This window comes from Lagopus muta, chromosome 2, assembly GCF_023343835.1.
Source record: "Lagopus muta isolate bLagMut1 chromosome 2, bLagMut1 primary, whole genome shotgun sequence".
NCBI classification, from domain to species: Eukaryota; Metazoa; Chordata; class Aves; order Galliformes; family Phasianidae; genus Lagopus; species Lagopus muta.
The window spans coordinates 74,829,604-74,844,238 of NC_064434.1; the positions used below are offsets into that span (position 1 = coordinate 74,829,604).

At 37.5% G+C, this 14,635-nt stretch overlaps 1 protein-coding gene across 7 annotated transcripts in view; it reads right to left on the reverse strand.

Moving 5' to 3' along the window:
• PLD5 (phospholipase D family member 5) overlaps positions 1-14,635 on the reverse strand; it is a 227,113-nt gene that overhangs the window by 137,839 nt on the left and 74,639 nt on the right. For 6 of the 7 annotated variants that reach the window (XM_048936320.1, XM_048936319.1, XM_048936317.1 and 3 more), the window contains one exon: positions 2,025-2,161. In XM_048936320.1, coding sequence (XP_048792277.1) covers positions 2,025-2,161 — 137 coding nt within the window. Of the gene's footprint in view, positions 1-2,017; positions 2,162-14,635 lie in introns of those variants that run through there. The other variant, XM_048936322.1, reaches the window with a different exon arrangement.

Below are 14,635 nucleotides of genomic sequence, written 5' to 3' on the forward strand. Positions count from 1 at the left end.
ATACCAGCACTTTGATATTGCAATAGCTGTTATTAGAGATGGTTTATACAGTGTTATGGTTCAAGTATTAGTAGCTAGATCACGCACTTGAATCTCTCTTTGAAAGGCATCTTAAAATAGAGCTGCGATCACTTTTATCGCTGTAAATGCAGAACAGTTTCACCAACTCTAATGGTTAACATCAGTGTGAAGTTTTACTCCCAGATTCTACTTTCACAGTCCAAAGAGACAAGAATTACATATGCCAACCAACAAAGAACTGAGCAAAGATGAGCATTTTTGGAAAGGGAGATTGCTGTGTCCCATAAAAAGCATTTCTTCCCTTAGTCATGGAATAAACAATTCCCCGGTTTACCATGACACTGCTCCCACTCTTTTTTCCATTTGAAAAGTACAAAGAGAAGATCAAGGTCTTTCATGGCTAAGCCTAGGGACAAAATTGGGAACTACTACATTATGAAACTACAAGGAAAGCATAGTCTATAATTGAAGTCATGTGCAGTGCACTGAAGCAACTGAGCAGAAAAGACTTTCCCCTCATCTGACCTAGTTCTGTCAAAGATTCCCACATAGAGGAGTGGGTGTAGAGGTGACACATACAGTTGTCTTCAAAAATTTTGGAAGGCAATAACTCACAGTAGAGAACATCTCATGCCCTGACAAGGAAAAGCTAACTGAACTCCAGAAAATTCAGACAAGTATTAGAAGGCCATCCAGAACTGTGAGTGTACAAAGTGAACAGGCCAAGTCATTTTACAAGGGGAAAAAAAAAAAACAACAGCAACCAACAACAGAGCCAGTGCTAGAAAAATGAAAGCATGGTGTGGACAGGTTTCTGTTCGCAAAGAGGTCAAACACCAAATGTACAACTTGCAGAAATGATGAGAAAAGGCTCCAACAAACAATAAAATTTCATTAGATTATTCTAATAAATACAAACAACCTCCAGCTTCCCACAGGCCCAGCCATTGGTAGCTGAGTAGATTCTGCACATGTCTTATGAGAACAAATTTTCCCTAAAATCCAACCTGAACCTCCCCTAGCACAGCTTGAGGCCGTTACCTTTCATCACTGTTACATATCACAGAATCACCCGGGTTGGAAGGGACCCCAAGGATCATGTAGTTCCAACCCCCCTGCCTAGCAGGGCCACCAAACATACACATTCAGATCAGGTTGCCCAGGACCCCATCCAACCTGGCCTTGAACACGTCCAAGGACGGGGCATCCACAACCTCCCTGGGCAGCCCGTTCCAGGGCCTAACCACTCTCCTAGTAAAGAACTTCCCCCTAACATCCAACCGAAATCTTCCCTCCTTCAACTTGGATCCATTTCCCCTAGTCTTGCTGTTGTCAGCCCTTTTGAAGAGTTTACTCCCCTCCTGGGTGTAGGTTCCCTTCAGGTATTGATAGGCTGCAATGAGGTCACCCCGCAGATACATGAGAGAACAGGCCAACCCCCATCTTGCTACAACCTCATTTCACAGAGTTGTAGAGACTGATAAGATTATAAGATCTCCCTTGAGCCTCAATACAGACAATACTCTAGTCTTTCTGTCTGTATCCCTATTTTTCTCACAGTTTCTGGGTAAGACACCACATACATTAGGGGTGTGCAAGAGCAGTAATAGGTTATATAAAAGGAGCAGTCTCAGGTCAAAAGCAATCAGTGACCTTCCCTGAAAGAAAAAAAAGTCTTGATGAAAGAAAGATGCAGTAAAATTGAGAGCAGTGTGAGCTACCTCAGGCCTCATTTATTGAAATGCAATACATTTTGACTCAGGAACACAAAATAACTGAACAGGAAGACCTTGCTCAAAACATACCACAAAACACAACTTCAAGAAGTGTGCTGTATTTTGCCAAACAAGCTTCTAAAATAAGAAATTTAAAGCAAGAAAGCATTTCACTGGATGTTATCTACTTCTCTTACCAACTACACCACCGAACTATGGCATACCATCAAATAGTTCATATCTGTTCTTATCCACCCCAAAAGAGAAGTTTTGTTTGTTACCTCTTACCGACAGTTATTTTGACAGTTCTTCTCCGAGAGTCCATCCTCATCTTCTCCCATAATATCCACTGCCGAAAATATCAGTGCAACGAGAATTGCAAAGCAGCATACCAGTGCAAAGATCACAATGCATCTTTGCTGGGACTGAAAGAGATTAAGATTAAAAAAGTTTTAACAGATTGAGCACATTCCAGTCAATGACTTGAGACTCTAAAGCTTTTGAATAAAAATGTAGAAACCTTTGAAGACCTTACTGCCATAGCTGTAAATATGAAACACACCTCAGGATGAAAGTATCCTCAAAGCCATCCTTGAGATTATCACCTTGAGATGTAGTATATATCACTCAGGCATCATTAAATAATTCATGTCATAACTAATATTCATAATTTAAACTTGTCTTCTGTTGGCACCACAAGAAAAGCATTTTTAAAAAAAGCATTATGCATTACAATAATGATTCTCACATTAACTATATACTTTCTGATTGCACATCACAACATAATACACACTTCAGGATGGCAATCAAAATCTTGAGAGTTTTGTTGTGTTTGGCTGAAATAAAACATGTCATTGCAAGAATGAAGAGCAAAGTCCTCTTTTATTGCTACAGAAAGCAACTGACATTGTAAAAACTGTTGCAGCAACTGAGACACTTTGGCCAGTCCTTGCCCTGCAGCACTCAGGATACAAAGAAAGAAAATTCACAAACACTAGGAGAGGAGTTAACAAAACAATTGGAGATTGCTGGCAAAACACAGCATAGCCTTACTCTACAATATGAAATCTTGCAGCACTAAATGGATACGAGTACAGCGCTAGATAAACGTGAAACCTAAAGAATTTCCTGACATGAAATTTACACAGTTGCATGAATAGAAAGATTACTTTATTCTGAAACCTATTGTTCAAATATACAGTGTATTTTTCTACTAAAGAAAATTTGCACAATCTCAAATATATTTAAATAATAATTTAAAAAACTCTAACATTTTATCATAGTTATTTTCTTAATTTCTATCAACCCTGTACATGAACTTTTATTCAAAAAAGGTTTATAAAGAAATAGGAAACAGAGAAAGTGCAACCTCATATTTCTTCCCGAAAAACAATTTCACAATATTTCCATGTTTTTTTTGCTTTTTTTTTTTTTTTTTTTTTGCATTTAAGAGGTAATAAATTTCAGGGTACCACATGCACATAAAGAGAAGGGTCCACCATTTTTTTCCTTTTTTTTTTCCTTTCTTTTTTTTTTTTTTTTTTAAAGTGATTTTTCCAAAACTTCCACTTGAGTGTGCATCCCAGGAGAACCACACTCACACTTGTCAGAACAAATCAGATGTTTGTACAGAAGAAATGAAACACTCGTCAGTAACACAGTAAAACAACTCAGTGAGACAGAAAGAAATTTTCTGAAATTCTGTGAGAAATGTATTCCTTTACCTAACACTGAATAAATGTAGGTTATACGTGTGTTTTAAATATAATGCATGTTAAACATTTTTATAGCTTCCAAGTACATATTTAAATCTGTGCCAATATATTATCTAAAATCTTATAAGAATGTAGCATAAGAAAACCCTCTTCAAACATTCACAACACCTACTCCTGAAATAAATGCAATATGTACTTACTTTTCTGCTAGGTATAATCGTGGTAACGTATAAACAAGAATTAGAAGCAAGTGCATTTGGGTACCCAAAAATGAAGCTATAGTCATGTGCACAGTAGGATTTAATAGAGAAACGTTAAAATACTGCCTTGTCATAGTGGTGAGAAAAACTAAGAAGTGCCAAAGAGGCATTTGGACCTGGGACACTGCTTTATGCCCTTTCCTCATCAGGACATCTAATCTCTTGCTACGATGACCTTTGTCTCATGCAGTTTGTTACAATTCCCCAAGTGTATTTGCAGAAACTGCTGCAGCTTCTTCCAAGCGCTGAGTTTATCACCATGGCAGCAAGACAGCAGAGCTACTCCCATGGCAGTAAGCCAAGCAGAGCCAGGGCTTACTCTCTAGCCCTGAGGGCAGGGGAAGCCAGCCAGGACAGCTCGTGGCCCTAATGCTCCTTTCACTCTAATCACAGGATAACTGCAGTTGTTCTGCTCACTGGGAACAGTCCTGAGCCCATATTTCGGACAAAGATTGACAAAATTGTCACAACTGGCATCCTAGCTACTATCCTAGCTACAACACTGCTCCACCAATTGACTCCCACCTTCTTGCTGGGTGTCTTCACAAGCAATCAAATAACCACAGAGCATCCCAGGGACTGGAACAGATAGGAACACATCAGCCTTCAAAGTTGGGCCAGCCAGACTAAGGCAGCAAGAGATGTTGCGTTAAAAGGAGTCACCAAACGTCCCTGAAAGTCTTGCTTAAAGGCCAAAAGGTATGTAAAAACTACAGAATATTTAACATGATATCATAAGAAGAGGAAAACAAAAAAAAAAGCAGGTGAGCCTGACAAATAATGTTCCTTCAACACCAGGAAATTTTACGGTAGCAATTTCCAGGTGGTGATATCCCAAGAATAAAGAAAGTGGAAGGCCAAAATAATCCTCCTGATCTACCTTAAATCCCATTTCACATCAATTCAGGGAACATACTCAAGGCTTCTAGACTTCAGTGTTGTAGCTTGAATTTGTAAAAAGCTTAAATCCCTATTATTTCAGTTCTGAGTGCGTGCATTTTACCAACTTCGCAGTTTGACTGCTTCTCAGTACGAACAGCATCAATTTAACATGATGAATAAGACCAAGCTAAAAAACTAGAATAAAAAATTAGGCATTTCTGTTTGAATATAATAACAGATTAGTTGTTTCAATGTTTTATTACTTTTTTATTGTTTTTTTTTTTAAAGTCCCAGCACAACAGCATATTGACTTGTAGCACACAGGACCTATAAAATTCACCCACACTATAAAGAACTTTATCAAACTCCAAGAACTCTGCTTTTTTCCTTTGAATGAAGGATAACACAAAATACACAATTTTTTGAAAAACTAAAAATCCCAAGTTACAACTCTCCTAATCCCAAACATTCAATCACAGATCTGAAAGGCTGGGTAAAGATCATTAAAAAAAACAACATTATACAGATAGTAAAGGGGATTTTGAATGCTTTTACAGTTGAAATTACTGTTGCTGAGTGGTGATTTTTGACAACATTTAAACATGTATATTAGATTAGGAATGAATATTTAAATACTGCTTATCTTCAAATTGATGCTAATATTATTAAAGAAGAATGAAAAATAGCTGTTGGCACCAAACGTGTCTCCTGAGCTTTTCTTTTGACAGTGATAGTAAATCTTAATTTCCATCACTAGCGTCAAAACTGCAGGCAATTTTATAATAGGCTTTTTCTAATTAAAGCTGATCAGAACAGTCCATGCCCCTATTCTATTCTACTATCCACACGTGCATGCATGTGGGAGTAACAGCAGGCTTATTGAAAGAAATTAATTCAAAATAGAAAAGCTCACACATAGAGACATTAGAAGGAATCTGTTAGATTTGCTGTTTGGGCTCAAGTCCACATGCTTGGGAAAACTGCTTGATGTGACATAGCTTTGCCTTGGCTTGGCAACTAGGATCTGAGCTTGTCAGCTTTCTCTTTCTGCTTCAATCAGAAAATGCCTAAAACCCCTTTGTCTTTCATACTTCAACACTTAGTTAAGGAATACAGATTAGAGAGAGAACTCTAAAGCTTATATAGTCCATCTCTTCATAAACATGATTAATTTATACAAGCAGTACTTTAAGAGATATTTATCTACCCTGTCCTTAAGAATTTCCAGAAAGAAACTCCCGCAGAAATAAGGACCATCAAAAATGCTGTTATTTTCCACTTTCATGAGCAAAATGTGTTTATTTCACTTGCCTCATTCAAGTTAATACCAATGTTTAAAAGAAATCCATCAAAACACTGCATTCACTAAAAGAAAGCATGGTACTTTCATGCTGTTATGCTCCTAGGTAGAGAACGAGAAAAAGAACAAAACCTGCACAAAACGAGTATGCAGTGCAGCACCATTCAGAGAAGATTTTCATTTGAGAAGAACGTTATCTGTTTATTTATCATTATATCATTTCTTATCATTAAGAAAAATGACTAATGACAATGCCTGTGGCAGTTAAGGTTGCACCAGAGCTGGGGCTATCCAAGCAGAATTTCAAATGAGAGCTAGAAGAAAAAGCCATCCACTTTCACTGCATACCCATTGTGCAAAGCCTGGTAAGAATTCTTCAATGGCCCATAAAGCTTTCACTTTCTTCAGAAACAATAGGTATTTCTAACACGGTAAATGTAAGGAGGAATTTACTTTTCCCTCAGCACAGTACAAAAAAAAAAACCAACAAAACAACACCTCATCTCCCCAAACAAGAGCCACAAAATCACCACGTTGCATCTACTGAGAGAATTGAGTATGTAACAACCAAGCATGTCATGGCTTTGAAATAATGCTTTATTTTTATATCTATTTGGAGAACAAAGGAGGCAGGATTTACACAGCATACTAATACAGAGGTCATTTTTGCTTGTAAGAACCACAGAGGCTCTGAGAGAGGTTTTCAGTAGCCTGCTCCTTCCTGTAGTGTGTCTGAAGATCAGTATGAGAAGCACTCCTCTTCAGCACGAGTAGCCTGTCCAACAGCTCATAAAATTTTGCACAATCGGGATTGTATGGCATGCTATGCTACATGCTTAAGTACTGTGTTCAGTTTTGGGCCCCTCACTACAAGAAAGACGTTGAGGCCCTGGAGCGTGTCCAGAGACAGGCAACAAAACTGGTGAGAGGCCTGGAGCACAAGTCTTAAGAGGAGCAGCTGAGGGAGCTGGGATTGTTCAGTCTGGAGAAGAGGAGGCTCAGAGGAGGCTCACTGCACTCTATAACTTCCTGACAGGAGGTTGTGATGAGGAGGGGTTTGGCCTCTTCTCCCAGGCAACAAACAGGACCCTAGGAAATGGCCACAAGTTGCACCACAGGAGGTTTAGATTAGCCATATGGAAAGAACTTTTTCTCTCAGAGAGTGGTCAGGCACTGGAATGGCTGCCCAGGGAGGTCGAGTTGCTGTCCAGGCGTTTGGATGAGGAGCTACAAGACATGGTTTAGTGGCTTGTGGTCATGGAGTCGCCGTTCCTGGTCAAGAGGTGTCTGGATGAGGAGCTGCGAGATGTGGTTTAGTAGCTTGTGGTAGCAATGGTAATGGGAGGACGGTTTGACTAGATGATCTTGTAGGTCCTTTCCAACCTTTGATTCTACGATTTGCCAAAGGTAGTATGCAAATGGACTTCAGGGATTAGAAATCTTAGAATCCTAAATTCTTGGCTCTTAAGATCATTATATGCATCTATTAAAATGTTATATAAAAACTGTTTCACATTAATCTGGAATTCACATGCAGCAGAAATATCAGTCTTCAATCTTATAACTAGTATGAATATCTTTCACACTTAAATCTCTATTGAACATAACTAGGAAGGCACTGATACAAGAGTAGTAGGATATGTCATGTATTTTCAAATTGGTTGGGCCCAGGGAGCTTCATCCTTGTATATTTATGATGAAAGAAGATTTTGTTGATTTTTTTGAGATAAAATGAGATTAAGATATTTGTATCTGGATGAGGTAAAGAGAGAACTTTAAGCATCTTTGCAAAATCGTGAACATGAGTGAAGTGTCAGAAGACTGCAAAAATGGTTTTAAATTAAAGACAAAAATGTGGACAGATAATGGGGGTTTAGAAATAAACTAGTTATTCCAGTTTCCATCTCTAGAGAATACTTGAACAAGTAATGAAGGCATTACATGTAAACATCTGGGAAAAAAGGAATTGGACTGAATAACAGTTTCGTCATGAAAAAGTCACATCAATCAATTTACATTTCCAACTTTCCTAATCCTAAGCCTTGGAGAAGCGAAGAATAACATACTTTGCCCTTTAGTAAAACTTTCTTGCAAACCTGAGGAACTGTGTTGAGATTATTACAGGAGACATGTAAAGCTGGATGGAATTTCATGCTTACTGAAAAAAGATAGGAGGACCCTTTAGATGGATTTAACATGAATGTGCTGCCTGTGTTTTTGTTCACATCTTTATCAACGATCTAAACTGTGAAATAGAAAGGATATGTGCTCATTAAAGCTTTCAATAAAAAAAAAAAAATCAGGGCAAGGTGAAAGCATGCTGGAAGGCTAGATTGAAATTTCAAAATATTCTTGATAATTTAAAAAATACATTGAAAAATGTTAAAAATCAATTAAGGAAGAAAAAAGAGCAACAAGTAGGTACACGCAAACCATTGTGCAAATATAGGAAATTGGAAAACATTAGAAAAAAAGAGACAATCAAAACGATTATAGGCTGGAACAGATGCTCTGGGAAGAGAAAGCCAAAACAGGGTAGGACTCTGTACTTTGGCAAGCAGAAAATTCATCAGAACATTGGGTACAGTGAAGCCAAAGTTGTTATTCACCAAATATCACAACACCAGAAATGGGGAACGCTATAACGAGGAAGAGTTAAGTTTCAGACAGATCAAATGGAATTGAGCATCTGGAATTTATTACCACAGTCTGTGAAAGCAAATAAGAGCAGCAAGTTTAGAGAGGAATTACACAATTCTTTCAACATGTCCTGAGAAGCTGCTAGACAAAACAGGCAAGGATGCACCCTCTAATACAGAAGCTGGGTGACCATGCTATTGTCATTGTTAAACACATTGTAAAGGACTAGATATGCAAGTGGCCAGAGCATTAGCATATATATTCTTTGCTCTTGTATTACTTAATTATTCCATGGAAGGACCCACTAGTAATAGCGAAGTGCAACATGAAAACAAATCAATCATGCCACACTTCAGTATTGGCTTGCATTTCTATGTCCTTCTGTAATGTTTGTACTGCATACAAGATAAAAATAATCCCTATCTCTACTTCAAGTATGCATATTTTGTTCACCTTTTAATACTGCATGGAGAGAGGTAAGAGAAATATCATCAGTAACCTTTTATTCATATAGTCACTAATGAAAGTTAGTTCTCCAAAAAACATTCTTTAATTTCAGTGTTTTCCAAGCAAATGCCGTATATGAAGTCACACTGTCTGCCCAGTATCTTTTCAATCTGTATTTGAAAGAAAGATCTATAGAAATGTAATTATCTCAGATGTTTTATGAAATCCAGTACCCAAAATAGTGCCTCTACTAAGGGAAGGATGGCTGAAAGTTTCACCTTTCAGTGCATGCATGCCTTAGCACCATGCAGCCAGGGATGAGAAGAATCATCCTGCAGGGTGCAGGACTCTGAGCGCGCACCCCCAGCAAAGTAGCTGTGGTGGTTCCACTGCTTACTGAACAAATGTTTGATCGAGTAGGTCAGACGTACAGCACAACGACAGACACATTACTATAAAAAGAAAAACTAGAAATTACCTTGGAAGAATTCCAGGGCTTTAAATACGGCTTTTCTGAACCTCTTCTATACAAAGCTCTATATAAAGGAAGCTATTTAACCTATTTAGAATAGGAGCTCTAAGTTAAAAGTGTTTCCAGCACATGACTAGCTAACCTCTAATGCATTATGTTGACCAGAACTGGCACAATAGAGGGAACAGTCAAGTGTTCACGTGTCATTTTCCTGAAACAGGGTCCTAACATCTATCCAGGATACACTGACTTAATCTTCATAACAGTGCAAGACAGTACTGTAGTTCAGGAAAAACGGAGAAAGGTCATCATATACCCTAAGTACAGCCTACCCAAACTCAGTATCTCCTGGAAGGAAAAATAAAGTGTATTCAACAATCAGCCTGGCTTGAACAACCAACTTAGAATATATTAATACTCATTAGTAAAAAAAAAAGAAAAAAAAAAAAAAGAAAAAAAAAGAAAACCAACACCACCGTACATACTATTTCTATATCATAATAAAGATTAACACATCTCTAAACCTGAAGCCTGTACATAACTAAACTTACCATAATATCATCAACCTCATTACTACCTCAGGAATATTGCAAATAAAAATTGCTGCTTTAGAGAAAGCTATAGTCAATTTCTTTCTTGATGATCACTTCTTCACATGGTGAAAGATGAAGTACCTTCAGAAAAGAAAGACCAAATTAAAACAAAAACAAAAAAACCCCAGAAACACAGCATAAAACCCTAAAAGCAAAAACTGACAGCAACAGAACTTAATTAAATTTTTGGGATGACCAAAGAAAAAAAGGTCATGAAGTACATTGAAGGGAATTGAAGAGAGAAAAACACAAGTTGGAAAAAAATATTCACTGTACTCCTACAACTTCTAGTCCAAAGATGTTACCATCTAAACAGGTTGCCCTTAAATGTACCTAAATAGCACAACAAGGTTGATGCTAAAATTTAGAACCCTTTTGGCTGATAAAATTTGGTCCTTTAGGAGCCTTTCCTGAAGAGCTAAAGATGTCCAACAGTTGCTGCAGCCCTCCCTCATTTGGGGCAGAATCATGCTGGCAGAGCAACATATATTAGATTGATTCAGGGGGACGTGTCATGAAGACATTAAATTAGACAAAAAGAAGAAAAAAATCACTTTCATTCTGGTGAAATAAAATATAACTAATAAAACTTTTCCCTAAATTATATATTTACAGAAGTTCAAAAAATGAGATTATCTCACAGGGGAAGCATTTATTTTTAGCTCATTCTGAATTTCTAGTGATGCTTTGAGTAGATTTGCCACTCAGCCAAGCAAGTTAATTCCACTGTCACAGTGAACACAACCAGTGTGACATTCATAATAAGAATTATGTCCTACTTTAAGGAGAGATAAAGGAAAATAAAAAGAGGCTTACAATCCAGAGCTAATCAGAGGGATAAAGGTAAACTAGTTAATCACAGAGATTTTGTGTATCTGATCCATGCTTTCTTTGTTATGACAAACTTGAGAGGTAATTTAGCTACCAAGGCTTTAACTTATAAAATTCTGTACTCCAATTAAATTATAGTATTTATAACTTTTGTATCTTAAACAATTCTACTTGATGGATAATTTCTTTACTGGATGGAAAATACGTAACAATGGGTAACGACTGGACTATTGTTTTGAATTTGGCTTCTAGGAACTCAAAACTTGGCTCCTACTATTATTTTTGGAAGACCGAAACAGGTATTTGATCCAGAACACTCCTTGCCTGCTCACTTCTCTGAAAAAATTCTGTGTGTCAAGATCCTTGAATTTCTGTAAAAAAGGAATAGTAGACAAAAATCTACCTCCTTAGCATTCTGTCTCATTCACCCGTCACCTGCCAGTGATTCCATATGACTCGTTTTACAGTCAAAGGGGACAGAAGAGTGGGGTGTCACCAGGTGCATCACCCCTTACTCTACATGCAAAGCTCTGACTTCAAGAAAGCCAGACTGGAAGTCTCAGCTTCCATCTCACAAGAGCACCTTGGATCTCCTAGAAGGTTTTCATACCTTCCATGTAAAAGGAGCATTTGAGTTCTAATGGTTTTATCTCGTGATTTTTGTTTCATTTGTGTCTGCCTGTTTTAAATGAAAGCACTCCCTAGCAAAGCAGGTAGGTAAGATTTAGATAAAGAAAAAAATTTTCTCCAAGTGTTCACTATCTGCAATGTCTTTTGCTAGCCATTATTAATAATTGATAATTGATTAGAAAGGCTCTCCCTGAATCACAACAAAAGAAACAAGCTGAATATATACAATGGGTATAAATGTTTGAGCACATTAACATACATAAAAGGGAAAGTGAACCAAGAAAAAATGTCAAGAAACAAGTAAGTATAGATCTTCAGTCTTCTATTCCTTTCTTTTCCCTCTTTCTGTATGAGATCCATTACAGTGTTCTCCATACAACCTATTGGAGAAACAGAACTTTTCCTAACCCAATGGGGAAACACATCTTTAATGTGGAGGAAAAAAAAAAAAAAAAAGAATCAAGTAAACTGGCAAAAGTATATCGTTTCTGAATGTCCTCTAGATACCCACCCACTATACCACTATTCCTATTTACCTTGTCCTTCTTCCTGGACACAGCAAACAGCAAAACAATTCAGTATTCTCACAGTTACCTTTACCTTCTCACAATTTCCATAACTTTATACAAAGAATAATCAATCAACATCATAACTGACAGGACATACATAAAAATAATGTTAGCTCAACTTCTTATATTATCTATTTTGTCCTTCTTGTTTGCATCAAAGTCACTGAAAATTCAGATAAAACAGAGCTCATCATGTAAAACACTTCAATGTGGACGACCACACAGCCAAATGTTTGTCCTGCAGCTCTTTTGTCCACCGGACCACTCCTTTCCTCAACTCATCATCAGTTTTCATGGCACCCAACTGGAAAAACTATTGAACATCTTCATCTTTTTAGTACAGTTTAAACAAAATATAAAATGTAGCTTTTTTGAAGTTCTACTTTATTATTCTCAGTTTTGTTGCATAGAATCTCAATAAAGGCAAAAAAAAAAAACCAAAAAACTTAGAGACGGAGATGAACACTGAATACAAAATCACAAATCCTGTAGCACAATAATTTGAAGCAGTAGATACATGTACCTCACTGATGTTTCAATGTCCCTGAAAGGAGAGGAAGTGTATTGAACCACACCAGTACAAGTGATGATGTATCCGAGAAAGTTCCGAGAGTAACTGCATGCCAGAGCGTATCACTAAACATTATCACCTTTCATCCTACTGAGTAGTCCAATATTTTTCCCAGCAAACTTCACTGGGAATATTTAAGAGAAGAAATTACATTGTTTGCAATAAAGGCATCATAGAGGATACCATCAACTGGAGAAAACTATTCTGAGCACAGATTTATGCTCACAAAGATCTTGTAAGTCCTTTCTAAACTGCAAAATGAAATGCAGTTTGAGTTCTCAGCATAGATTAGATTAAGCATAGAAAGTTGGTTTTTAAACATGAAGGGAAAAAGTCTATCAGTCTCCATCCAGCTACTGCAGTTCAAACAGAACAAAATTACCTAGCAACTTATAAACTCAATAAATAACACTGTGCTTATCCAGAGATTGCTCCAAGGACACTGAAACTATTTGCTGTATTTGCAGAAATTAATACTGTCACTTGCTGATGTTTCGTAGCTGTGCAAATTACTTTGTAGATGGCAACTCTGGAAATTTGTCTTTTTACTATATAAGAGCAGACCCAGACTGTAAATGACTGTTTGGGCACGTTGACAAAAAGCATCTCAACACTTTTGGCTCAACATGAGAAATTCCCAGTGCTCTGTCCTCTGTTGGACAATCCCAATTCTTCACACAGCCAGATAAAAGAAAGCACCCGGGTGAAGTTATTGACTGTGAGATCTACATACACACAAAAACAGAAAAATACGGCGCAAAAAAGTTTGCTGTCATCTTCCACTTGTTTTGCCTTAGGTAAACACAGCACAGATTACCTAATCTAAAGAATGGTTTGGATGATATGCTTCTCAGAAAGCAATGCCCCACCTCCTCCTCCCTCCAATCTCTCTATCCTGTCATAAAGTCAGCAGAGCTACATCAATCAAGAAGGGTATCTAATGTGTAGGTAAAGTAGGCTACGCTCCTGTGGCAAGACAGGGGAAGGGAACAGGCATGCTCCAACATTTCTGCAAGCTGGAACGGCTACAGGGCAACACCAATGCCATCACACTGACCTAATGCTCACTAGATTATGGCATTTCTGAGGTGGCCAAGGCTGATGAGTTTGCAGAAATTCTTTAAGGTTACTTTTCTCAACAATAATCTTGACACATTGTAGAAGGTGATTAAAACCGAGTTTGCAGATAGTGTCCTCTCTGTAATAGCCTTGGCCTTTTTCTAAAAATCTTTATTATTTTTCCATAGTACATACAGCCAGTAAGATCAGGTTCTGTTGATGTAATGTTTCAGGATCTGAACTGCCCCTTCAGCAAATCTGAGGGAAGACAGATCTACAGACCAAGATGAGGAAAGTCTATAAAATGAAATAGGACAAGAAACAAAAACTGAAGTTGGAGCTCACCCAAGAAGAGAGACATAATAATAAGATAGAGGAATTTAAAGAACTACTTTTAGAAATGGGAAAAGATAAATACCACAAAAATATTATTGGTATTTTATACTGAGTTACCCTGAAAATGATATTTTGCTTCAGAGGCAAATCTGGCAAAGGCCTAAAGACTCACCCTTGCAAGGCCAATCAGGGTGAGTGTCCTGGCACTATCATGGTAACTACAGCACTTGTGTCTGCTCAGTGTCCTTGATACTGGAGCACACAGTGAATGAAGACAGAATCCTGCCGTGGTAAATCTCATATGCAGAAATCTCTTCCATAATGAAGCTATGCTCAAACTCCTTTAATCTTTTTTTTCTTCTCTTTCAGAATAAAACAAGGAATAAAGTCCAGTCTTTTTATATAATGATGGCAGTATATTTTGCTGCTGCTTCTGTGATCGTGTTATCAGCCAAAAGGGTTCTAAATTTTAGTTTCCTGCCTCATCTTTGAAAAGATGTCTTTGCACTGGCAAAAAGAAAAAAAAAAAAAAAAAAAAAAAGGTGCATTTAGACTTTGCAGCATGGCACAACACCTTCACTCAAAAAGTCAGAA